General features: G+C 34.0%; 1 protein-coding gene across 7 annotated transcripts in view; it reads left to right on the top strand.

The window, feature by feature from the left end:
- Positions 1-26,340, top strand: part of LOC125051513 (AF4/FMR2 family member 1) — a 201,447-nt gene that overhangs the window by 119,416 nt on the left and 55,691 nt on the right. For all 7 annotated transcript variants that reach the window (XM_047651867.1, XM_047651864.1, XM_047651863.1 and 4 more), the window contains exon 4: positions 17,482-17,614. In XM_047651867.1, coding sequence (XP_047507823.1) covers positions 17,482-17,614 — 133 coding nt within the window. The remainder of the gene's footprint in view (positions 1-17,481; positions 17,615-26,340) is intronic.

The raw sequence follows: 26,340 nt of genomic DNA, 5'->3' as shown, positions 1-26,340 counted from the left end.
TAGATAGCGAAGCACATATTTTTTGGATGCTTAAATCTAATTAAATTACGAATAACAGAATTGAAAGTTAACATTTTAGCATCGCTTAGTGCGAAATTGAAATATATTTGGCAACAGAAGGAATATTTTCGGTAACGGCTTGTGGCGCTGCCTGCTGCGTTGCTGTTTTCGACATCTGTGCTTTGTCCTGAATTTTCACTAGTATTTATTTAAAAATATAGTTAATTTTATACTTTTATAGCCCCATAAACAGCTTGCAACTGTATGAATATTGTATTTAGTTTGTAGATACTCCCTTAACATGGAAATTTTAAAAATAACTAATACGTTATTATTATGTATTTGAATAAGAGGGAATTACTTTACAGCTATTGGTCATTATTCCGGCGCTCCAATACTCAAACAAATTTTAAATATATACAAATACGGTAGCGTAGGTATAAAGTATATTTGTGCGTACTATATAATTTATACTAACTTAAAGGTTTGCTAAACTGACTCCTTAGCTGGCGCTACAACCTCTTTAGGTCTGGGCCTCAGATTTCTGAATTCGTTTCATGATCATTTTTAAATCTAATAGGCAAGTAGGTGATCAGCCTCCAGTGCTTGACACACGCCGTCGACTTTTTTTGGGTCTAAGACATGTCGGTTTTCTCACGTTGTTTTCCTTCACCGTTCGAGCGAATGTTAAATACGCACATAGAAAGAAAGTTATGCACAGCCGGGGATCGAACCTACGACATCAGGGATGAGAGTCACACGCTGAAGACACTAGACATTTTAAAAATAACTAATAATACTGTTTACGTTATAATTATGTATTTAAAACAGAGTGAATTATAGCTATTGGTCTAATTCTAACGCTCGAATAGGTACTCAAACTAATTTTAAAGATATAGAAATAACGTACCGGGTAAAAAGTATTTGAGTGCGTACTATTTAATTTGTGCTAACTTAAAGGTTTCCTAAACTGCATCATCTTCACTCATTAGGAAAAAATTGTCATATAAAATAATATTGTAGAAAATAATAAGGAACGGGAAGAATGCATGATGTATATTGTGACATTATGACGTGATTTAAACATAATACGGTTACAGCGTTCAATCAAGACATGCAATTATGGACACGTAACTAAACTATTCTTTCTAGTCGGCGAGCAGGTAACAGATTCTTAGAAGCCTACTGTCGCTCCATCGCGTGACTATACGGAGTTAGTAGAGCCACTTATTTTATAGTCCGTCGCACGTGCTTTGAATTTAAATGCTTCAGGTTCAGCCTTTATCAGATGAGAATGTAAAAAGAAGATGAAACCTCGGAAAGCCTTAGTCCTTATAATTGTTCTAAGGATTTATTTAAACTTTTTTAAAAGGAAAGGAAATATTAACTCTCACAGATGGTGGTGGTATAGATTATGTAAATTCGCTTCTTATTTAATGGCCGATGGGACGGATAAACGGTGTGATCCACTGGACTTAACTGAACAATCTGGAGTACCTAAACGGTGGCAACTAGGATTGCCCAAAACAACCATTATCTGCATACTTATGAGGATTGTTTGTTACATTATGAGTTTATTGCCAGTTCTTCTCTTCCGTTCTACGCCCTTGACTTTAATGTATATTTCTTTTTTGACGTTCATAAGTGTACATTGTGTTACCTATATGAATAAATGATTTTTTTACTTTTGACTTTATTAACGACAGACCAACTTATCCTAAAACCTTTTAATATTTATATAAATTATAACACGATACCAGAGTTCAACTAAAACTTGCAATCTGCTGCCAAAAGTGTAATGCAAATTGCGCACTAATTTTCAAGTGACCATTAAATTTGTTACAATACTAATTAGAAGCAATCAGTTACCGATTTGATTTATTTGTTGGTCGGACAGCAGTTAATTATAAAATAATAGTGATTATAGTAACAAGTATTTAAGGCATACTTTTTTTTTTTTTTTTTTTGATATCCGAGGTGGAAATGCATTTGCGCATCCCCTGAACAGGGGTATGTGGGACTCGACCCACGCCAAAATCTCTGCTATTCAGAGACTGGGTGAGCAATACCCACTAAAACCACCTCGAGTAGTTCCGACAAAGCCGCGTTACAGAGGATCCGGGGTCGCTGTCGCATTCTACCGGGACCTCAACGGCATGTTTCACTCAGAAACCTCTGGTGCAGTATACACTACATAGGAGGTAGGAGATGATTTAAGGCATACCTAGCTAACACAACAGGCATTATAAAAGTAATATATTTAGTTTTGTAAGATAATAAGACCGAGAGCAGTGCCGTAGTGTTTTGGCCTCAGCGTGCAATTGAAGCACCAATTGACTTTCCATGTGCGCATTTAACATTCCCTGGAACGGTGAAGGGAAACATCGTGAGGAAACTTGCTTGCCTTAGACCCAAAGTCGACGGCGTGTATAAAGCAGAAGGCTGATCTAACTTGCCTGTTAGATTGACCAATGATCATTAAACAGATACAAAAATCTGAGGCCCTGAAAAGGTTGTAGCGCCACTGATTTATCAATAATCAAGGTCGACAATGATAACTATCGCCAACTTATGTTTATACTACATACTCTCAGCTATTTACACAGCAATTTCGACAGTCAATATTCCGATTTGAAGGATGTCTGAAAATTTATTAGGAAGTGAGATATTTTTGTTGAGTCAAGTTGGTTCGAGGTTGCCCCTTGTTGCCCAGGCTGTAATTACGCTAACGTTAGGATCGCAAAGGAAATTGTTGATTACTCGTCTAATATTTACTTTGACGATAACGCGAGTGTTTATTGCATTATCTACTTTTGGTTAGATTTTGTAATTGGTGCAGCGGACATAATGGTAGCGTTGTACTGTTCACTGTATAGACCAGTTTTTCCCAGCCTTTTTTGTATCCCACTTTAGCCTTTCTACAGGTCTTATGCCATTGTAACATACATTTTAATATTAAAAACAAGAAACATGTACTTGGAAATTGTTAACGAAAAAAAGTAAATTTTCAATACATATAATGAAAAACTGAAATTACAAATAATTTTAATAAATTTTCGAATAGCCCCTTATCAATAAAAATGCCTCCGTGTGGGACTTGGGACCTAAGTTGGGAAACTCTGGTCTAGAAGTTAGGTCTAGTCGTTTCAATTGAAATATCGTCACTGTAGAATGATAACCTAATATGAATTACCTTTAACCTCGAATATGTCAAAAAACTATTTATTTTTTATTCTTAGACTCTTATGTCATTTAACTGGGATAATCATGAAGTAAGGAATTATTTATGTTATTAATAAAAAAGTCCTTCTTACCATCTAAAACTATGGACAAATAATAATCTTTTTAACATTGACGAAATTAAACATTTTTTTCGTATCCTGTAATGTATACGAGGTTATCATTCTACAGCGACGATATATAGATAGAGGTCTGGTTAGGAGTTATCAAATTATTGTACATTATGTGTTTCATAATTTGGAAATTCAAAGTTATATAATCTATCCTAACATGTGTGACGAACAAAAACGTACTTTCTCAACTGTAGTAATTATTATGTGCATTTTAATACAGAGCAAAGAACGATTTCTCGTACGGTGAAGGAAGGCATCGTGAGAAAACCAGCAAGTCTTAGACCTAAAGATCAAAGCCCATAATATAAAGATTTCAATAAAATAAATTCGAATATAAATAATAAATATACTAAATTTTCTTTCGTACACAAGTACCGAGTGTTTTCCTCTTAATAGAGACTGTAAGTAGTTATTGGAAACTTTCTTATGTTAAATATTCTTTTTAGTAAAATAGGTTACATTTAAATTACTTATTAGTGTTAAGTAAGGCAAGATAAAGGCGTAATATTAAATGATGTATTTTTGCAAACAGTTTATATATTAGTTACGTTTATTTTTGACATTATCTCGTGGTTTTCCCGGTTGTCTGATAGCGTCTAATGTTTCGTGCGTGATTGAATCAAATTTGTTTGTATTCGTTGATTAAAATTTCTGCATTAATTCCGTGGCTTTTGCCCGTGCGGTTGATATAGCGTGGCTATAAAGTGCGGTCATAATAACGATTTAAAAGCGGTCTACTTATCACAGCTCTGCGTTGCCGAACCATTTATGGTGCACACGTCAATTTGAAGTATAATTTGTATATATTCGATTGGAGTCAAGTGGGAGATGCCTTCCCGCCTATAAGTGTTTCAAGAAATTCATACAGCAGGTTTTTGTATCATTATTACAGATTATTTACAAATATTAGATATTTGTCTCTTGCTGACAATGTAATATAATAATTTCGCGATAATACTATATAAATACTAGCTGACCTGGCAAACGTCGTTTTGCCATATATATCATTTATAATAAAAAATAGGGGTTGATCGTAGAGGGGTGAAAATTAGTATGTATTTTTTAATGTTGTATCATAAAAAAATATATAAAAAAAATAATTTAGGGGTGGACTACCTAACATTTAGGGGGATGAAAAATAGATGTTGTCCGATTCTCAGACATACTCAATATGCACACAAAATTTCATGAGATTCGGTCAAGCCGTTTCGTAGGAGTGAGTTAACTACAAACACCGCGATACGAGAATTTTATATATTAGATAGTTAGTTTTTTGGGACAGCAGTGCACTGTTGGTTACGTTACGTTATTACTAGTAGTTTACGACTATCATTTTCATTGTGCTTATAGGTACGCTATGTGACCAATGGTATTTTTCTCTATGTGCGCATTTAACACTCGCTCGTACCGTGGAGGAAAACATAGTGAGGAAACCGGCATGCCCCAGAACCAAAAAGACGGCGGTGTGTGTCAGGCACAGACGGCTGATCACCTAAATATTAGATATGATCACGGAACAGATACATTAAACCTGAGGCTCAGACATAGAAGGTTGTAGCGCGCCACTGGGATTTGTATGAGCGAGTGATTGGTTTTCTGTGTCTTCTTGCGTTAAATGTAAGCTTAAATGCTTAAACTAGCTGCTGTGGTCTCTGGCAGAATGACCAGCGCTGTGGAACTTTTTGCTCCTCAGCATAATGCTGAGCCAGGGCCAATTACAACCACAGTACACACACATTGCACACTGGAAGCGAACCGAATGGCAAAAGGGAATTTGTTAATTTTTATTTTTAATTTTTATTGTTTTTGATGTCTTATTTTTTTTCTTTTCTTTAAGTATTGTTATTTTGTGTGTTTATGTGTGTGTGTGTTTTCGTTTGTAATAAATGTTATGTCTATGTCTATGTCTAAACGTCTTAACAGAGTTAATATTTTTAATTAATAATACTTAATTTGACCTTAATGACCAAATTAGTATTAATCAGTCGAAATTCCACCATTTTAACAATCTTTCATAGGTAATATTCTTTAAATATTCATGGAAACCCGATCATTTAATAAACAACTGTGCGACGTAATTAGAATTAATAGTCATTAATTTAAAACCTGATTTATTATTCTTGATTGTCTACTGGAACACGTCAGTATTTTTTGCCGATTATTTTTTCAAGTATTTATTTATATTTAACCAGCTTGTCACCTTGCCAAGGTGACTTTACTTGTTTATACGATTATGTTTTCATTATTTATGTCTCACTTTTCTTAGTGAGTATGAGCAAGATAGATACAGGAAAGAATAAAAATTCGATTTATCTTTGTAATTAACAATGAGTTGTGGTTGTAACGTGTGACTGTGATTTCTCTGGTAATTTCTAAAGATATATTTTTGATTTAAAAAAAATATATTTATTTATTTATTCCATATAATTATTCTATCTTTACAGTAATTACTAATTCGATAGAACGACACAATATTTTACCCACACCAATTAACCTAAATAAAAAACATTAACAGAAATTTAATTATATGTAATATAATATATATATATAATATAAATATAATAAATGTTTTTTTATTGTGTTAGATAATTGCAACAAAGTTAATAACCCCATAATAGGCCTTTGTATATTAGGTCATTCGTAAGTAACATTTTTCTTGTCCTTTTTTTTTTATATTACAGTAGTAGGGTAGTAGGCTCACCTGATGCGAAGTGATATTTAGTGCCCATGGGCTTTTTCAATCCCAGAGGGCTCGCAAGTAGGGATTGCAATCCGGCGTCATTTTCAGTCCGGCCGGATACGACCGGATTCCCATCAATCCGGCCGGATCCGACCGGATCCGACCGATTGATTAAATCAAGATGATTTTCGCTTTTTAGTACAAAATAAGTGAGTTAATCAAGTGTCACTGCAGTTATATGTAGGTAGTTTATAAAAAATAAATCACAAATATATAAAATCGACTTTATTTCCTAACCAATGTTAAGACAAATAGACAACAAGAAAAAAATTAAAATTTAGTAGTGTACGTAACTAGTAATAATTTTACGACGTAACGAGTAGCTCAGTCTTTCTAGATTTCACTTTCACAGATAGATCAATTTATAAGTAACAATATTAATTATCAAGTAACTATAATATCTAATAGATACAATTAACCTTACGTAATTAACTGAAATGAGATCAAAATCATTATTAAAGTATTTGAGAATGCTAACAAACAAGTCTTATAGGTATTTATGATTATGACAGATACCATCATGATTTGATGAATCTGTCGAACGAATGAATGGCAAAAATTATCACAATAATGAGTTTAGAACTCTTTAGTTTAATCAACTTACGATAAATAATTATTTTAAGTAATAATTGTAAAAAAATATAAGTATTAAAAGAAAATCAATATTGATTTTGAAAATAAGATCGTAGAAAACAAATATTGTTAATTGTGTCATCAGCTAAACGACTTCTAATAGAGCTGCAAATATAGCCTGCGGCCGAAAAGGCCACATTTTCCCATAACCGCTAGCACCGGATCCGGTCTTCGGATACGGTATATTGGTACCGGATCCGGTAACCATTAAATGATGCCGGATCCGCCGGATTACCGGATCCGTTTTTCCGGATTGCAATCCCTACTCGCAAGTGCGTTGCCAGCCTTTTAAGAAGCGGTACGCTCTGTTCTTGAACCCTAAGTCGAATTGGTTTGGAAATAGTTCAGTGGGTAGCTGGTTCCACAAAGTGGTGGTGCGCGGCAAAAAATGCCTTAAGAAACGATCAGTTGTGGAACGACGGATGTCGAGGTGATATTTCGTGTTCTACCTTGACGATGATGATACTCAGCTGCAGGTATTAATGCGAATAACTTCTCGGAACATTCTAAATGGTAAATGCGGTAGAAGATGTGGAGAGACCCCACATCTCTACACAACATCAAGACGCTCGGAAAGTGACTGGTCAACGACGATTCATTTGAATTTTTGTTTCGGGAACGACACCTTAAAACGAATACACCACTGAGCCATATATGCCTTTGGCTGTCGTATAATTTGTCTCAGATCATTTATATTCGCGGAACTGACTTAAACAAAGTCTTATCTCCAGATTGCTCCAATTTTATGAAGGGGAGGTTTTAAGTCGAATTGAATCACGAAATCGTCTCGCCACTACCTTTTAGCTTCGCCACCGACGCTTTTTATCTCGCAATTACATCTGATTCATTTTATTTTCACCTTTTTTATGTTTAAATTAACTACAGTAGAATTTTCCTTATTATATATTTAGATTAATAATAATAGCCTTTTAGTTCAGATACTTTAACACTTAAACACATATTTCTATCTAATTGTATTTAGGTATCTGTGTGCCCTTTTTAGGCAAAAACCGTCGCCATTCCTGTCTGAACTATGCCCATCTCTGCCATGTACCACTTGCTGTGTCCTTAATTTGGTCTATCCATCTTCTAAGAAGAACCACCTTCCACTTATTTGTTTATCTGTATAGTTTAGTACTTTCTTGCTCCACTTTTCTGTTCCTCTTGTCATGTGCCCCGCCCATTTCCACTTAAGTTTATTTATTTTTATTGTAACATCTGCTACCTTTTTTAGGCTTAAAGAGAACATCAGGTGGGTCTCCTTCTGATTGCCCTCTGTTCTATAATGTTTTTTAATTAGAATGTTCACTTTTTTATCGAATTTTTATGTTTAGTGGTTTAACAATTTTAAAAATGGGAGGCTCATCTGATGGAAAGTGATACTGCTGGACACTCTAAATGCCAGAGGGCTCGCACTGGGCGTTGCCGACCATAAAATTTATCAGGCTAAAATTTTAATTGTAATAAATATACCACAAAGCCTTATGAAATTTATCTCGAAGTGAGAAAAAACCCTCACTTGAGTGATAGTTAAAGGTTGCGAGACCATTGTTACTATTGTAATTAATCCGGCGAAGATGTTAATAGGAATCGGCATTGTTTTCAAAGAAAAACCATTTGTTCCAATCGCAATTACCAAACGTATTAAAAGTCTTCAAGACTTGAAATGCAAAGGCTGTATTGTGTTCCAGCGTCTAGACGGCCTCATTACAACCACCCGAACCCTCCTGTGGACTGGGTACGAATATATTCGATAATCATATTCTTTTAACACCTTTAGTATTATTTTATTATCCTGTATGTTATGTGATTGTGGCGTTAGATAGGAATTAATTACGAAATATATACCGTCATATTTAATAGTGTTTTGATAATTTTATATTAGGGAGCGTTCAAGTATTACGTAACGCAATTTTTGGAGATTATTGACCCCTCCCCCCATGTAACTCGCCGTAACGTTTTTCAGTACCCAAGTATAGTAAAACGTTTCGTGACCACCTAGTGACTCTTTAGTTACTATTATGTGGTGTAAGTCGAAAAAAATATTAACAATAACGCGTAATTTAATCCCCGCCCCGCATCGTAACGTTTTACAAAAGGACCCCCGGGCGTCCACCGTGTCTCCATCGCGTTCGGTCTTGAACCTCGTATTTCACCTCGCTTCAAGTCTTTCCGACCCTTTGCCTCATCAGTACGACGCCAGGTTTACTTGGGACGGCTATTCCGCTGTCCGTGCGAGTTACAATCAAGCACCTGCTTGGGAATATGATTGGGATCCCTTCGGAGTGCATGGCCTATCCATTTCCTTTTACATTGCTTGTTTGCTGGCTAATCCTTGAAACTTACCTGTCATTAATAATTTAAGCAAACACTATATTCAGTGATAAATTTAATAAATTAAGTATATTTCTAATTTAAAGAATTTTACGTATGTAACTAGAATGTTCCGTAACAAGTGTATGACAGTGACTTATTTTATTGCTACGAAACAGTTTGTCTTTAACCTTAAGAACAGTGACCCCTAATAAGTAATAAAGATTTCATCTCGATTTACGCTTTGTTCGTCCGAGTTCTCACGCTTGCTGAGATACAATTATTACTTGTTATGCTCAGTTTTAAGTAATTTTAGATTAAACGCGTGTATATATATTTATTTGTTATAAAAATTATTAACATAGTACCATGCTATCTATCTCGGTAAGCGGTTGTATAATTTTCAATACTTTTATGAAAATTCTTGTTCGTTTAAATAAATAAAAAATAATTATATCGCGCAAATTACGACGATGCTAAAGAAGTTTTCACTTCAAAAATCGTTTCATAACAATACAAAACGATTAGAAAATCCTACTTTTTTTTCTCAGGTTTAAGTAATCAATAGTTTATATATATAATTTGATAACACGATGCACACAACTAACCTACCTTAAATTTTCCCACTAAGTGAATGTAATTCTTTTAGAAAATAAAGATATGAACCGAATATTATTTATTTCTTAAAAGTAATAAATATAAATCCCGCTAAGACAGGAGAAGACTAAAGAGAGGTAAATTGTAGTAAGGGATGAGGCGATAAGCGGGAATTGCTTGTATAAGCCTAGAATAAACATAAAACTCAACTCTAAGACGCTGTAACGTGTTGTATTTACATGCTTGAAGGCTCTACTATCATTAAACGAACGTTGCAAGGATTTTGGGCTTTATATTACAGTGATTACATGAATAGACAGTAATTATATTATGTATATACTCTATGTATAGTCCTTTATAGAGCAGTTTTGGTTAGTGCCTTCAGCGTGCGACTGGTCGTAGGTTCGATCCCCGGATGTGCACCTATGGACTCTATCTATGTGCGCATTAATATTCGCTCGAACGGTGAAGGAAAACATCGTGAGCAAACCTGCTGGCCTTAGAACCAAAAAGTGGACGGCGTGTATCTGACATATACATACACACAGAAATCGACCTAAAGCTATAGTTTCGTTATTCGTACAGTTTGTATATTTTTTATATATGAAAAGATTTTTAAATTGATGTGTATGTACAATTTAATGATGTTTAGCCGTTTTAGCTCCAGGAGATACTTTTAATTTACAAAATAAACAATAAGTTAACTCAATGCCATCGCCTTTTACATATATGTATATAGTATATACTTATTTATATACATATTATAAAACGATGTTCCCCGGTCGTGTCCCTGTGTGAATGAACGCGATAAACTCGGCAACTTCGGACAGATTTTTATAAATTTTCACCAATACAAAGATTACTGATATAGGTTCCTCCTAAACCACTTACGTAGCAATGTTTTTATGTAAATTAAATATTCTATTATTTGTGAAGAGGTCGAAAAATATACGAAAGTTACGCGAATGATTCACCATCACAATTGCAAGTTAATGGGAATGACTAAGCTTGTAACTTGTGTAGACAATCTTGTAGACACCACTTTGGTACTAATGCACCGAATCACACAGAAATTCCATGATAATGCATTGTAATTGAAGGCACAATTCCATTTAGCGTTTCTCATCTATGTGTTTGTCCCATTCCTGTCTCCGGGCCGTTGACACTGCGTTAGCGATTTATCACTGCGCTGCTCATTCTATAAACATGTGCATTGGATCTCCGCACACACGATCATTTAAGCACCAACACGTGACTAGAATTTATATTGCATTGTCCATAATGGTCACGCACATAATTGTTTGAGGTTTTGTCAGGTTTTTAAGAATGGAAACAAAATATAACAGAGCGTATGCCGTATAGGTAATAAGTGTAGAATTTTGGGGCAGGGTTGCAAATGGAGTCTGTGGTTTTTACTTCTTTGGGAAACAGGTGTGAATTAACTGATAATTGACCACTATTTAAACCTTGACTAGTTTAAGCCATCACGGAATATAGTATTAAGAATATCCATAGCGCTAAATCACCTGCATCATGAGCACACCCCACTTACTCACTCTCACGTACATACCCTCACTTTCACACCATCACACAATACAGCCGAATAAGGTATTACTTAGTTAAATGTTTTTGATAACTTTGTTTGAACCTTTTTGTATATATTATATATTAGCCGTAGGACTACGAAATAAATAAAGAAATAGCGCTTCTAAAGCAAGGACTAGAAAACACTATTGCTTCCTCAAATTCTTCAATCTAGAAATCTAGACAGCAGTTCATGTTAATGCTAGCAGTTAAATACATTTGTGGTGACAATCTAAGATGTTCTTAAGTATAAATGTAGATAAACCTGCCTAATTAAGTAGACTAGATTCTAAATATGTGACAATATATTCACAATTGTTCCATGTGCCTCGTACGAATTCTCTGCGTAATTCGCCATGCTTCGGGTTTTAACCAACTACATTTTTCATAAGAATTTTAGTAAAGCTAAGTTGTGGCATGGCACAAAAAAGGTTGAGGCTGGGTAACACTGACTTATTCTTTCTTTAAAATATGAAGTTGTTGTTTGTCGAATTTCAGTTTTCTTTTAATCTACTTAATTGACTTATGTATTCTGTTTCGTATATTTTGTGTATTAATTGAATCTGATTTGGCTTTGTATATTGTCTATGTGTTTTCTTTTTTAATATCGATATGTGTAGCTGTAAGATTACTTATAAATAAATATTAAACAATTGGACTTGAATTTAATGCGTATCGCATTATTCACAACCTAATTATCTATGTTTCATACCGTGTATGCGGATGACAGGCTTTGAACGAATTTACTCCAGCCATTGACAAATTTATTGCAACTCTCCTCCAACTTTATCCGGAATTTCTCCGAAACCGACGATTGTGCTCAATAGCAATTGTGAATCCATCGAATGACGCTCCGTCATTTGAAAAGAAAGTATGTCTTTGGGATTATAAAATATCTTATTTTCTGTAAAAGGTTTTGTTAGGTTATTCACTTGTTCGGTAAATTATTTATCACCTTTTCGAATTATATACGGTGGAAAAGGGCATATTTCTGTGGCCATTTTTGACCTCTAGACAAAGACAAATACTTTTAGTCGGTAATCTTATACATATATACCGCTAAGTATAGTGAAACATACAGATTAACGGCAGTCATGGCTCACTAAGTATCGACTCTGAGTCTTGTAACCAGCTAAGCCGGGCAGTCCAAAAAATATTACTGAATCTAAAAGCTTAATAATTGTATTAGGAGTAGTACCTACTAGTATTAAAAAATTAAGGATTTCCTCTGCTAATTTTATTTTATACGTGTGACTTCCTGGCTCCTTGGTTCCCAGTAGATCTATCACCTTCCAACTAATCGGTGTTTATATAGCTTCAATTCTCATTAGTATTTCCAATTTCGAAGAATATTCCATACGTTGATCTTACCCACATGCTCACGTGCGTCATTAGATTGGAAATAGTGTCGTATTTAACTGATAATTTTAATTAGAAAAGATGTGACGTTCACACTGTTATTAACTTTAATGTTAAAATTATGAAACAGTACAGATATTTAGCGTTCTTGTAGCTGCCATTACGGGCCGCTGTCTCCTATATATCTCTTTGTCCTTGGCAAAACAGACAGTCCCTTGTGCAGAGGAATCAGTCACCCACGTAGTCCTGGAATGCGTGGCTGTGGCCTCCCAACGAGCAGAAATCCTCGGACCAGTTAGATCGCTCCGCGAAGCCTGCAGCTAGGCTGCCTTAATGCCAGGACTTAACGCACCGATTTCTTCTGCTAATTTACGTTGTTCTTGTGGAACCCGTTGTGATGGTTTTATACTAAATAATATTTAATTTGGGTAAAGGTGAAGCCATGCGGAAACTTATACGTGTAGTATTTGAAGAGGGGTACTATTGGATATTTATTTATATCCGATCTTAACAAGCCAGCATTTTTGGTTCTTTATTTAAATCTGACAGGTATACTTTATACACTTGCACGTTTTAAAGTATTTCGAGAAATGAGTAACGACGGGACGTTCTGTTTTTAAATCTGGTCATTTTAAAAACTTACACAGATACAGTATGTACAAAGTATTACTTAGCTTCTAGTGATCGCAGTCTGTCCTTGTTTGTCGGAATGGGGTCAATAAGGATTAGATGGATGTGAGTTATAAAAACAATATCGCCCGATATTGGTTTCTATATTGGATACTTCATGAGGCATATCGGCCAAGTGAAGTGTATTAATATGGGCGTTGCTTACGGTGTGGCATAAATTTTGTTGTACATTTTATTTATTGAACAGGAAAACTTTCAGAAAACCTTTATATCGAGTTGGACACTTTGTGGTTATTTTTCGATAAAATCCTATTTTGTCGACGTTTCAATACAAATTTATTTCTGTTCTGAATTATGGTTTGAAATTTGCCAGTTATATTTCCTTAAAAACGTATTTAAATAGTCTTATTTCCGTATCACCTCGACGTCCGCCGTTCCACAACTGAGCGTTTCTTAAGGCAGTTTTTGCCGCGTACCAATACTATGTGGAACCAGCAGCCTACTGTAGTATTTCCGAAACAATTTGACGTAAGGTCCTTTAGAAAAGAGCGTATTAAAACGCCGGCAACGCACTTGCGAGCCCTCTGGCAATGTGAGTGTCTATGGTATCACTTAACATCAGTTTGCCCTGGTCTGGCGTCCTTAAAAGTCGTCAGCTGTTTAATTAAGCATTTTAACTGATCTAAAACCACTATTAACAATATTGTTATATTACTTTGATTAATAATTATATTATATATTGCGATTGTATTACAAATCAAATTCAAAGTTAAGTTTTATCAGTCATCCATTAGACAGATAGAGAGACATTAGATAGACATTTATAGTTGTTTCCCCTTTGCCTGTGTATAGGTTAATTATATGTTAATAGGTTAACATCTTTAACGTCATAGTATGTACAGAAAGCAAACCTACAATAGTAATAATAAACATAAACAATATGCAATATAGCTATTTATCGAAATTATCACATTAAAACGCTATTATAAACACATTGAAATTCAAATAGACCCAGAATTTAGAATGTTTCTGTTGACCCAATAAATATTAATTCGTACGTTCAATGTCAGATTAGTTTTGGCGTTGAAATTAATTGATTCAAGCAGTGGTAATGTGGATTTTATTTATTATTTTAGTAATGAAATATGTCAACCGGAAGTTAAAAGTTATTGAGAATATTTTGGCCTGTACAATTAAGGCTTTTTTCTGCTCAGGCTGGGATTCCTTAGATTTGTAAGGGCTCAGACTATTAGAATTGTGTTAGGAACTAACTGGTCTTCTATAAATTAAAACAAGCCGGCAAAAGTATTAAAATCGGTTTTAACTACATCTTAAAAGTGTTTTTAATTCAACTATTAGTCAGTCTTTTCTAAGTAATAACTGTTTCAGATTGTATGATACAAAATATATTTTATCTATTGAGAAATTGATTTGTATTTGTTTGGCTTCGTCGCTCAAAGAGCGAAAAATATTATCAAATACGTAAAAAATACGCAAGATATTATATAAATGAAGATCGTGTTTATTTACTGTCTGACTCATCGATTCCTAGTAGTTTATTTGTGCCCGTATTAGTCATCATTTGTATTCGACACAAATATAACCCGAGTGTTACAAACTTTAATACTTATCTTCTAAACATTATATTAATTTACGGCTTTAATTAATTTAAATTGACCTTTTGTACGTAGTGACACGAATACAGTTAAAATTGTAAGACCTTCCAAAATCCGAAATATCTAATATATATTATAATTTATAATACAGCAAGATTAACCCGTAAATTTCTACAAAAAAAACTGTGTTCACTTGGCTTAGGTTCGTGTGCAACAGTTAGGATCATGAATCGATCCTCAGCTAAAGTAAACAGTTACCAATAATAGTAATTGAGTAATGAAAATTGTTGACATTTGATATCTTATGACACTTCTGGAATGAAGCGATTAAGTAAGCGTTGTCAACAGCATTTCTAGTCGATATGCGTCATAATATTACGTCCGAGTACAATCACAATCAAACGCACGCTTTAATCTATGGTCGTGTTCCAACTCCCAGTTTCTTTCGTAAACAAGTAATCAGTTTTTTCTATTGTGGTCTGTGGTCATAATGTTTCTTAGCAGGTGTTCGTCTGTCTAGCAAACATAGTTGATTTTTTAAAAGCCGGGGTTTTTTAAAAGCGAAATTAGAGAATTATCATTAAATAAATTCAAAGCTGACGTTTAACGTAAATTGATCAATAAAGCTTTTTGCGAACGAATATTTAAATGATCCTAATCCTTGGGATTGATTTGCTCCAGTTCAAACAATTTGTATGACTCAAAACTTGGCGATTAAAAAGAGTGGCGGAGAGTTTCTTGCCAGTTCTTCTCGCCCGCTCTACGCCCTTGACTTGCGAATTGGTAGTAAATGCTAATTTAGAATTAATTTAACTTCTTTTCTGACGTTTATAAATGTACTTGTTTACCTATATGAATAAAGTTGAGTTTGAGTTTATAGGTATACCGCTAATATATCAAGTACTAGAGTTATGAATAATTCCTTAATGTAACATCATGTATGATTATAGGCGACGTATAAGATCGGTGCCTGACCTTGTCGCACACATCTGGTTTGACTCATGCCATACGGATGAATAAACATTATGTTTAAATTTAAATTGCCCTTATTATTGAGAAGAGCTGTTAAGTTTATGCGTAAGTGTTTATATTGGTGTTTGTAAACAGCTTAAGTGCCTTGAACTGACGTCGATGTTGGCAATTTATTTTTAAGTCTTTATGTTAAATTTTTGATATCATTTACATAAAATAAATAAAAATAGCCTTTACTCGAGTACACTATAATAACAGTAAGTCCATGTCTTTTAAGTTGTACACTAGTACTCGACCTCCGATGGAGTGAAGGCCTCCTCCAGATTCTTCCATTTGTCCCTATTCCTCGCGACAATTTTTCAATTTTTTTTCCCGCTATCTCTTTTATATCATCTTCCCAAGTCTTTGGTGGGCATCCTCTTTTTCTTTTTCCCACTGGGTCCTTCCAAGTAAGGGTCTTTTTGACCCATCTGCCATCACAAATGCGGCCATGTGACCGGCCCATTTCCATTTTAGCCTTTTTGTATTTGATATTATTTATCTAGTGTATTAAAAAAAAAATGGTTTGTTTAACTAAGTTGTATTGTAGGTTGAAATATTTTTTAATTGTACGCTTTTTGTCACTATAATAAAATAAAATAATAGTAGCCTTTATTCGAGTGCTGAACTACATTAAGTCCATGTCATTATGTTTTACACTAGTACTCGACCTCCGACAGAGTGAAGGCCTCCTCCTAATTCTTTCACTTGTCTCTATTCCTCGCGACAATTTTCCTATTTTGCTCCGCTATCCCTTTTATTCCTTATCTTCCCTAGTTTGCTGTGCGTCCTCTCTTTCTTCTTACCACTGGGCCATTCCAAGGAAGGGTCTTCTTGACCCATCTGCCCCATTTGTTACGACGTCTTTTATGTTTGTACGGCTTCATATCACACCGTCTTTAACTTTGTCTTTAAGTTTCAATTGAAGAATCGAACGCTCCATAGCCCTTTGGCATACTCTAATCTTCTTTATTAGCGCCTTATTGAAAATCCACGTTTGGGAACCTATTATTATGTAGAACAAGTAGTGAGATTGGAGTGACAATTTCATAATATAGGGCCATTATTATATGAGCGTGGTGGAAATTTATTTGCGCATCCGTTTCTGACTAAAATTGTAAATGGGGTTTGACCCAATCTAGAATATCTGCTGTTTTGTGACGCATGTGGGCAATACCCTCTTGATGGGGTATGTCCCAGCTTTGAATATCTGCTATTCGTGTCATGGGCAATTCCCACTTAACCACCTCTGGTAGTTTCTACTTCGTACCGTTATAATTTAGGTACGTTTCTCAAGGCCTATCTCTGTTTATTCATTTTAAGTACATATGCATTATGTGTAAGATTTAGGAACCCATTTAAGTAAGAAATAACTGTGTCAGGGTTCCCAGCTCTTCCATAACAAACTTAAGTATAAATCCTTAAAATATATTTATATATAATTTAATTGCATCTTTTATTTTATTTACATTTCAACTGTTATCAACACGCCTGAGTGCATGAGTGAGTGTGTGGGTGTGTAGTGTAAGTGTGTAAGTGAGTCAGGGAGTGAATTAAAAAATGAAAATCTCTCTCATATTACTTGAATTCATACAGATACAAGTATTTTTAACATTTCTCATAGGAAAATATTTGTTTTCTGCAGGTAACGGGCAACCGGGATCGTGTGAGCCAGCAAGTTCAAATTAAGCTAGGCGACTACCACCTCGCACAGACCTTACTCGACGACCCCAGCAAGTCTATTGGAATCTGTGCTGAACCTGCCAGCCCAGCGCCATGTAAGTACTAGAGTTTAATTGTTTTTTTATTAGCTGTTTTTAGTTTTGCCTCAGAAGTAAATTAAATAAGCTAAGAATTTCTTATTAAAACTCTAATACTCATTAAGATAAATATACATTTATGATACTGATACCTTCTTTTGATTGCTGCAGTTATATTATATAACGTCTTAATTACGTGAGAGATTACTAACATAAGACAGAAATTAAATACAAATAAAATACATAATGTGGCCATGATAAACTAAATTTAAATTAACTGTTTTTTGCGTGGCAGCTTAGAGCCTGACACCAAAACGATTATAATTTAAAAAATATACTTATATTATCTATTATATACAATTCTCGAGTCACAATGTTCGTTCCCATACCTACTACTCCGAAACGGCTCGACCGAGTCTTATGAATTTTTTTATGCATATAAAGGAAGTCTAAGAATCGGCTTCTATCTATCTTTCAACCCCCTAAGTGATAAGGAGGGTCCCACAAAATTTTATTTTTTAGACAATTTTTTTTGTTTTATTTTTTTATGATACAGCATACTCGAACAAAGGCTATTTTTATTTTTTTTATTTTATTTATACAGCATACAAAAATACATACAACCCTTAATTTTCAACTACCCTCTACGATCAACCCCTATTTTTTATTATTGTAGAAAGTTATTTTTATTGAACTGAAAAATGTTCCTAGAATATACATGGCAAAAGAAACGTTTGCCGGGTCAGCTAGTAATAGTATAAATTATTTTATTTGAAGTTTATTTGAACTGTGGAAGTCACATTTGAATAATAATGATTCAACGTTATGTTTGAAATTAATTGGAATACTTAACACTGTTAATTCAGATTGAAAATCAATTTCATATTTCGGTAATTTCCTTTTACCAAATGTGAATTTATTTTAACATGTAATCTGAATTAAGTTTGAATACGAAATGTAATTAATCTGTGAAAAATCATTTATATGTAATCCAAAAACATATGTATGTTGTTGTTATTCTTAATACTTATTTATAGAAATCCTTGTTAAGTAATAAATAACAAGAGAAAAAGTCGCTCATAAGCAATCGGTTTGTACTTTTTTACTTCAATTAATTCCTGAATTAATGATTATTGTGTTATCGTTGAAACTAGTTTCATTTCAGGATGTTTTTTTTATTTATTCAGTTTATTTAAACGTTTTCAAGTGAGTCGGTTTAGATGTAATCTTTTGCATATACAATATTTGATTCATTTTTTTTTATTGTTATGAATAGTGAAAAATTAATTTTCGCGCATAATCATTTTCTCAAATAGTAGATTAAATATAACAAATGGTCGATTGTAGCTCGATTTATTAACGACTGATTGAAAATTGAGTAGTAAAAGGCCTTTGGTCCCGGTATTGTGAACGGTAGGTATACTAACTCTTTATTGACTGAACTCATACTTTTTTGTAAAGTAACGTTTTCAGACTTGCCTCTAAGCCGATTTTATTTATGGTACTTACCAAAGGATGTGATTGTGAATTTTTCTCATATTTAAGATGAAACTCAGTAAAATGTACAGTATTTTGCGTCAAACTCTAAAGCCGATAGAGTGAACGGCTCGATGAATTTCAATGTTGCATTCAATTTGTGTTTGTTCCTTTGTTGAGAGAATATTTTCATTTCTTTCTCAATAGCTGAGAATATAATCTTGTTGACTTGAACAGATTATTTACATAAACATTTTGAAAATTAATATGGCCTATTACTAAGAGATAATGTATAATAGAAATATTTGTGAAACCGATGCAGTAGTTACTCAGTTTATTCCCTTCCAGTTAATTACGATAGCGTTTTTATTGCTACATATGATGCCAGCAAGGTGAATGTCATGATGATTTTATACCCTTTCGTTCAACATGTAACAGTGAAACAAATAATTTAACTATAATCTCTTAATTGTCTATTAACTAAACTTAATTTTTCAATGGATTCCTAATTCGAGTATCGGCCATTACCCGGGCCTCAGAAGTTCGAAGTTTTGATACAAGGGTCCTTATTCCATCCTATGGGTATTCTGTTTGATCATCTGTCGAAAAGGGGATCGCCGAAAGGGTTCAAAGATGCCCGTTCGCGCGGAAATCTGATTTAATTCCTCGCCAACTTTGCTGGGGTTTTTCGAAGGAAATTTGTGTATGACCTTGTTTCGATATTTTGGATTTTCACCTAATTAATCTAAGGTTACTTTGAGGTTTATGTTTTTGTTAAATTTTATTTATAATCATAATGTCATATAAAGATATTTATATATGTTGTCAAAACATATATGATCTAGAAGCTCTCCCTATAAAGGCACCTTGAATTTATGATATTTTCCACACAAAGTGGGCGTTTTGTGTGCTATATATATATATATATATATATAAATTAATATATATTCGATAAACAATCACCACCATGTAACTAGTTATAAAATAGTTCAAGAATACAGAGGCAGGTATTGCACTACCTGCCCTATGGTTAATTCCAAAATAAGCAAAATATATAATTATCTTATATATTCTGTGACAATGAAGATAGTACGGTCGCACTTTCGAATTTCTACAAGTCTAATTTTAAAACAGCGGCGACCGTGTGGGATTGTAAACATTGACAATCAGCCAAAATACACTCCACGATCAATTGCATACAACTGACATGCTTTTGACATTATTCATTGAATTTTAAAGAGGTCTTTTCGGATTAATTAATCCTGTTCTATTGAAAATAATTAACCATTAATTAATTATTAAATATTTTAGTAAAGATACATTGTTCATAATAATTATTCATTCCGTAGGTAATTCGTCTAAGTGAGGTAATTTGACTGGAAATTCCTTGTTAATATGCTGTTAATGAAATTCCAGAACAATTTCAATTGATGATTGGGTTAAATTTATTCAATCTATTTTTATGAATAACTAGCTGTTCCCTGCCACGATTTGATGTGGCACATTGTGATTGAATGGTTGAGAAATTAGAAACAAAAAATAATGAAAAATAATGAAAAAATAAAAATGAAAAAACAATCCTTGATGCGGATTATATATCACGCTAAAATTTCAGTCTCGATCGATGCAGAGCTTTTTGAGTTTTTGAAGCGTACACAAACCAACATAACATTTTTATATATGTATATAGATTTAATGAATTCCAATACCAAGTTTCTCACAATACACGTTACCAAAGACACGTATAGATTTCAGGTGAACCCGAATACAAAAGAGATTTACGATGCGGTGAAAAAAGTTTTTATATCTTTTGAGATTATACGCGGCGGTGTAATTTCGGAAAGGTATTACCATAACAAAGGCTGAGTTATTTGATACGCGGTCGCACCAAGAGCCTCTTCAGAAGGCTTGTCTTTGCGATACCACGAGGCGCCGGCGCCTAGCAACTGCTTAATTTTTATAGAATTCGCTATAAGTGGTGGCGATGAATTTTATTTTAATACATCTTGCTACAGATCTTTCACGTAATACTCGTCGAGCGAATTTGCTTATCTTGCCGAAGCCGCGTACAAATTATTTGAAAGAAGTCTTTAAGGCATGAGGGTGTACAATTATTTAATCAATTGCCGTCTTAAATTCGTAATATTAGCGCGTTTAACCAATTCAAAAGGGCATTAAAGATACATATCAGAATGAGCCTAGTAGACTAAAATTGGCACGGCTGATGGCGACGTTTGTATACATATTAAGTTTCTAATGTAAATAAAATACATTCCTTTTTGTAATGAGAAATAAAGTTCTTTAAATGTTTTTTAATTAAGTTAAATATATCTTTCTATAGTAGTTAGATTCGACATGAAACTTGCCATTCGGTTAGAGAACCTATATGGTCTTAGTATAGCACCCTGAAAACACCACTTAAGCTTGCAACTGTTTAATGTTTTCTATATAATTTATAATATATAATAATTATATAAAGTTAACTAGTAGGTCATACAAAATATTTTATTATGCCAGGCAAATTCGACATAATATTCCTCATAGCTATAACTCGCTCTTTCAATATTTCCACACCCGAGGGCAACGGAAAGTAATGTGTAATGTTTGCAAAGAAGGCGTCCCGCGAGCTATTTTTTTACGTGACGATTTATTGGAACACAGTATATTGAAAACAGTTTGTATTAACAAACGGGGAATATTTCATACTTAGAAGCTTTGGAGATGTGTAACTTTAAGTTCTATCATGTACATACGTTATCGAATGTATCATTTAAGTTAGGCCTTTGAGATTTGGTTGGGATTATCTTTTTTACAGTTGGTAATCAGTGTTTCGCGTCTGTCGGGTTGGGAATACCCCAGGTTTTAGTAGTTACAGCGGAGCAGCAGAGTCTGAGTGAAGGTCTATATATCCTCTGTTTTTTGGCGGCATATGGAAAGGGAAACTGCATTTCTGTAACTCCCAATAGCGATAGCGATTTCAATGTTGTTAGTATGGAGTAAGAGGGATCTATTGAACGACAATATTCTAATTCTTTTTTATATAATCATCGTTTCCAGAGAATTGTGTTCCGTACAATCCGGAATCTAATTTAATTTCCATGCTATATACGCAGAAGTGAAAATCTGACAAAGACATGAACAGCTTGTCAATACAAATCGCACCGATTACTGCGTTTATTCAGAGTTGCAACTGTAATGAGCTTAGGGCTTTAGTCGTAATAAATGATTCATACTCGCGTCACACGCACACCCTTCACCCATTGTTGCCGAGTGTCGTGACACTGTCACGTCATATTGTTACACTGCGTGACGCTAATCGTTTAGCTGGATGATATTTTCGGATGGACGATAGCCGGTGTATGTGACTTAATGCCTTTGGTCTGTAATGTACCCTTTTAATAATTAATGAATATATTAATTACACGTTATGGAATAGAACTAAATTTTTCATATAATTCTTAATTTAAGTGAAAGAATACGTCCTAATGCCTAGATAATTTGACATTAATTCACCTCTCAGGTGACTTTTATCACCGGACCGAGTTGAAAGTTATGTAATAATATCATGGAACATATCCCCAGAGCTGATAATATCTCAGGATAACGACCGCCTTAAGAATAGAGTCGTAAACCTTGCCACCCCTATAAAAACCCGGCAAGTGGGGACGGAATTTGCAGGTCAGACATATATTTGAACTAGCTCATGAGTGCTAACCTTTGCTCTTATCCGGGTTATCCTAAATACTAATCGTAATTGCAACCAGGCGTAGAATGTTCTATAGAACGAAACTTTTCAATTGCGGGTAGTTAAAATGTGAATAATTATATCTATTACTATCTATAAATAGCTTATGTTTTAGTCTATTATATTTGATTTGTCCTACAGGTTAAAATTATGGTACATAAAACGCCCTGCAAAATATATTTTCCTATTTATATCATAAAGGAGCAGTCTTGGCCTAGTGGCTTCAGCGTGCGACTCTCATCCCTGATGACGTAGGTGCGATCTCCGGCTGTGCAGCAATGGGCTTTCTTTCTATGTGCGTATTTAACATTTGCTCGAACGGTGAAGGAAAACATCGTGAGGAAACCGACATGTCTTAGACCCAAAAAGTCGACGGCGTGTGTCAGGCACAGAAGGCTGATCACCTATTAGATTTAAAAATGATCGTGAAACAGATTCAGACATCTGAGGCCCAGACCTAAAGAGGTTGTAGCGCCACTGATTTATTTATTTTATTTATATCATTAAGCGATTACAATGTTATGTATGATGGTGACGATGAAAAAATGTACTACTTAAGTACACATATACCCATTAGAGACAGAAAAATAGTACAAAAATACAGATTAAACTAAAACTCTTAGACTTTTAGTCGAACTTCGGAAGTCGTTCTTGATACAATCTTTACCATAGAAAGAAAATATCTTTGTTGATAATTTCTTTGCCTTCAGGAAGTTAAACACTTTCAAGAAGTGACGTAAATACCCAAATGACGTATTTAGTACACAGATGATGCAAATTAGAGTATCGACCGATTGTCTATGGATTAATAAACTTCCACAGGTTCATTTACCTTTGCTTAAGTTGAGTAATGTGTTAACGGCTCTCGTTGCTAATGTTGTTTACTTGTTGACTAATAAAATGTTTCGTTTGGACTTTAGTTTTTAAACTATTTACTTTTGATTTAAAACCTTTATCTGAATTATAGGATTTTTAACGCTAATAAACCTATTTTACTAGAGGTACGTTTACACGTTTTAAATAAAATATTATGTTAGTTTGATGCGATAATTATAATTCACGCGTTTTTGTATATGTAATATCTTTATAAATAATGGTATTTTGAATAGTTGTTAAATTATAAATATTTTTTTGGTATATTATTGAAATATAACATTGTAACTTGAATCATATAGTTTTTTTGGTATATTATTCAACTTCCTATAATCATACGTATGCCAAATGGAAAAGAATAGCTGTTGTCGACAGGGAATCGGTGCATGCATGAGTGCACTTTCTCATTTGTATATATTTACTTTTTTATGGTATATTTTTGTATATAATGGTGGTTATATTTATATGTTCCGAGCATTTTTTAGCAATAGTAAATTCGCATTATTTCCGTTAAATATTATTTACCGCTTTCGGAATAACTGGCCATCAGTATTGCTGTGTCGTGTGCAATAAATTTGCGTTCGCCTTATCATAGAAGTGACCCAATTCGCACCGATCCCCTAACTACAGACCAACTAATACGTAGAGCGTTGAGTGAATTTCTATGTTATGCATACGTCAATTAGTGATTGGGTGTGTTCTATATGAGATTTATTTGGATATATTAAAGGATACTACTAAGATAGAGACCAATAAGAAGAGCTGAAATCTAATTGACTACTCTTTTGTCTCTTTCTGTCAAATTGTGTTTACGGTGCGATAGAAGGAGACTGATGATACTTTAATCAAAACGATGCAATAGGGCTGATTTGTTTCATTATTAGGGGTGGTAAGAGAAGTATTAGCCTATTGGTAAAGCGTGCAACATCCTGAGATCATGATAATGCACTGGCTATGCACCAATATATATGTATGACGTATGTATATATATATATTTAATTTCTATGTTCGCGCTTTTGGCTGTACGTATAATGATAACACAGTTATGCTTTTAAGCCCAAAACTTGCCGCTGTATGTATAGATGCTTGAGACGAAGTACTACTGCCACTTTGATTCAATCCAGCAATATAATATAATCAGTAAGTTAACAATACTCTGTTGGTTTGTTAACTTAATACATTAGTAATTGAAAAGAACGAAATCTGAAACCTATTGGCCTCAGTTCAATAAATAATCAGTGGTCAATTCTCGTAACAAAGAAGTTTATTAAAAAGTATTGTTTTGTTTTGAGTACAATAAAACACGTTGAGCGTGAATGACCCAATTTCCGTAGCCCAGATACTGGCACAGAGTAATGGTGTGCACGGGAACGGCCGCCAATAAATAGTTGCGAAAATTTTGTGTGAATACTCTGTACTGCCCGTAGCGCCTTATCTGTATCGCTTACTCATAGGTAGTATCCAAATATTTGATCGTATTATGTAAGTTCTTTTGTCTGAAGCATGGAAAATTTAATTTGAATGCAATAATGAAGATGTTTGGAATAGTATTCAAGTTCTTTAAATTTCAGTCATTTATATATGTAAGGATTAATAGAGACACTTGTTATTAAGAAATATATATTTACCTACTACCAAATGTTCAGCCCATGTAACATTTCAAATTTCAATGGACTAATAAAAATCTTTCTTTTTTTTAATATAGATTAACCTTGTTAAATCGAATATTGGAATATTACAATATCGAAATATTCCTGCTACCATGTGTAGTAGATATATTAACAACATCAGTTAAGCCGATCCAACGATTGGCTACATGTACGTGCGAGCCGTTTAATTCCGTTACAGTTAAATTGAGCCAGTAACAACCCGGATGTGAATAGGCCTTTGTTAACGAAAAACAATTACTAAAGGGTAAATTCATACGTTCAATTTCTATGTTAATTTATTCAGCGGTGTATGGTGAAATAAGTACTAAAATCCGATTAGAATTTGATGTCTGTACTCGGAATCAGTCATTAAGGCTTACTTAAGTAAGTTAGTGAGGACGTAATTGTGATTGACAGCTTTTTTTAAATAAAACAATAAAAATCCAGTGGCGCTACAACCTTTTTAGGTCTGGGCCTCACGTTTCTGTATATGTTTCATGATCATTTGTTAATCTAATAGGCAAGTAGGTGATCAGCCTCCCGTGCCTGGCACACGCCGATGTTTTGGGTCTAAGGCAAGCCGGTTTCCTCCTTGGTGTAACTTGCTATTGGCAGGTCATAGGTGTCAAGTCTTGTTCGCGAAGATAACTGAAGTCTGAACTTGTCTACATTTTGTGTTTATTAGAACAGAGATTACATTCTTTTTATTCATAGAAATTATAAGACTTTTGCAAAGCCTAACAATTATGTCGCAGGCTATTATATATTTATTTTATACAACAACAAAAAACCTATTTATAAAATCGTTCCGCTATTTTAAGAAATCATTTGCTCGTGGTTATTTTAAACGCTAATGGTTGTATAAGACACAAGTGTAGGCAATTGTGTTAAAATAAATATACGTCGCAATTTATTAAACGGTTTTATTTTGCTTGCCCTGTTTGGGTAAAATCTAGTAATTGTTTGACCCCTTATTATTGACGGATTTAAATTTGGAACAC

This window comes from Pieris napi, chromosome 8, assembly GCF_905475465.1.
Source record: "Pieris napi chromosome 8, ilPieNapi1.2, whole genome shotgun sequence".
In the NCBI taxonomy this organism is placed as follows: Eukaryota; Metazoa; Arthropoda; class Insecta; order Lepidoptera; family Pieridae; genus Pieris; species Pieris napi.
This window is presented reverse-complemented; position numbering and strand designations above follow the sequence as displayed.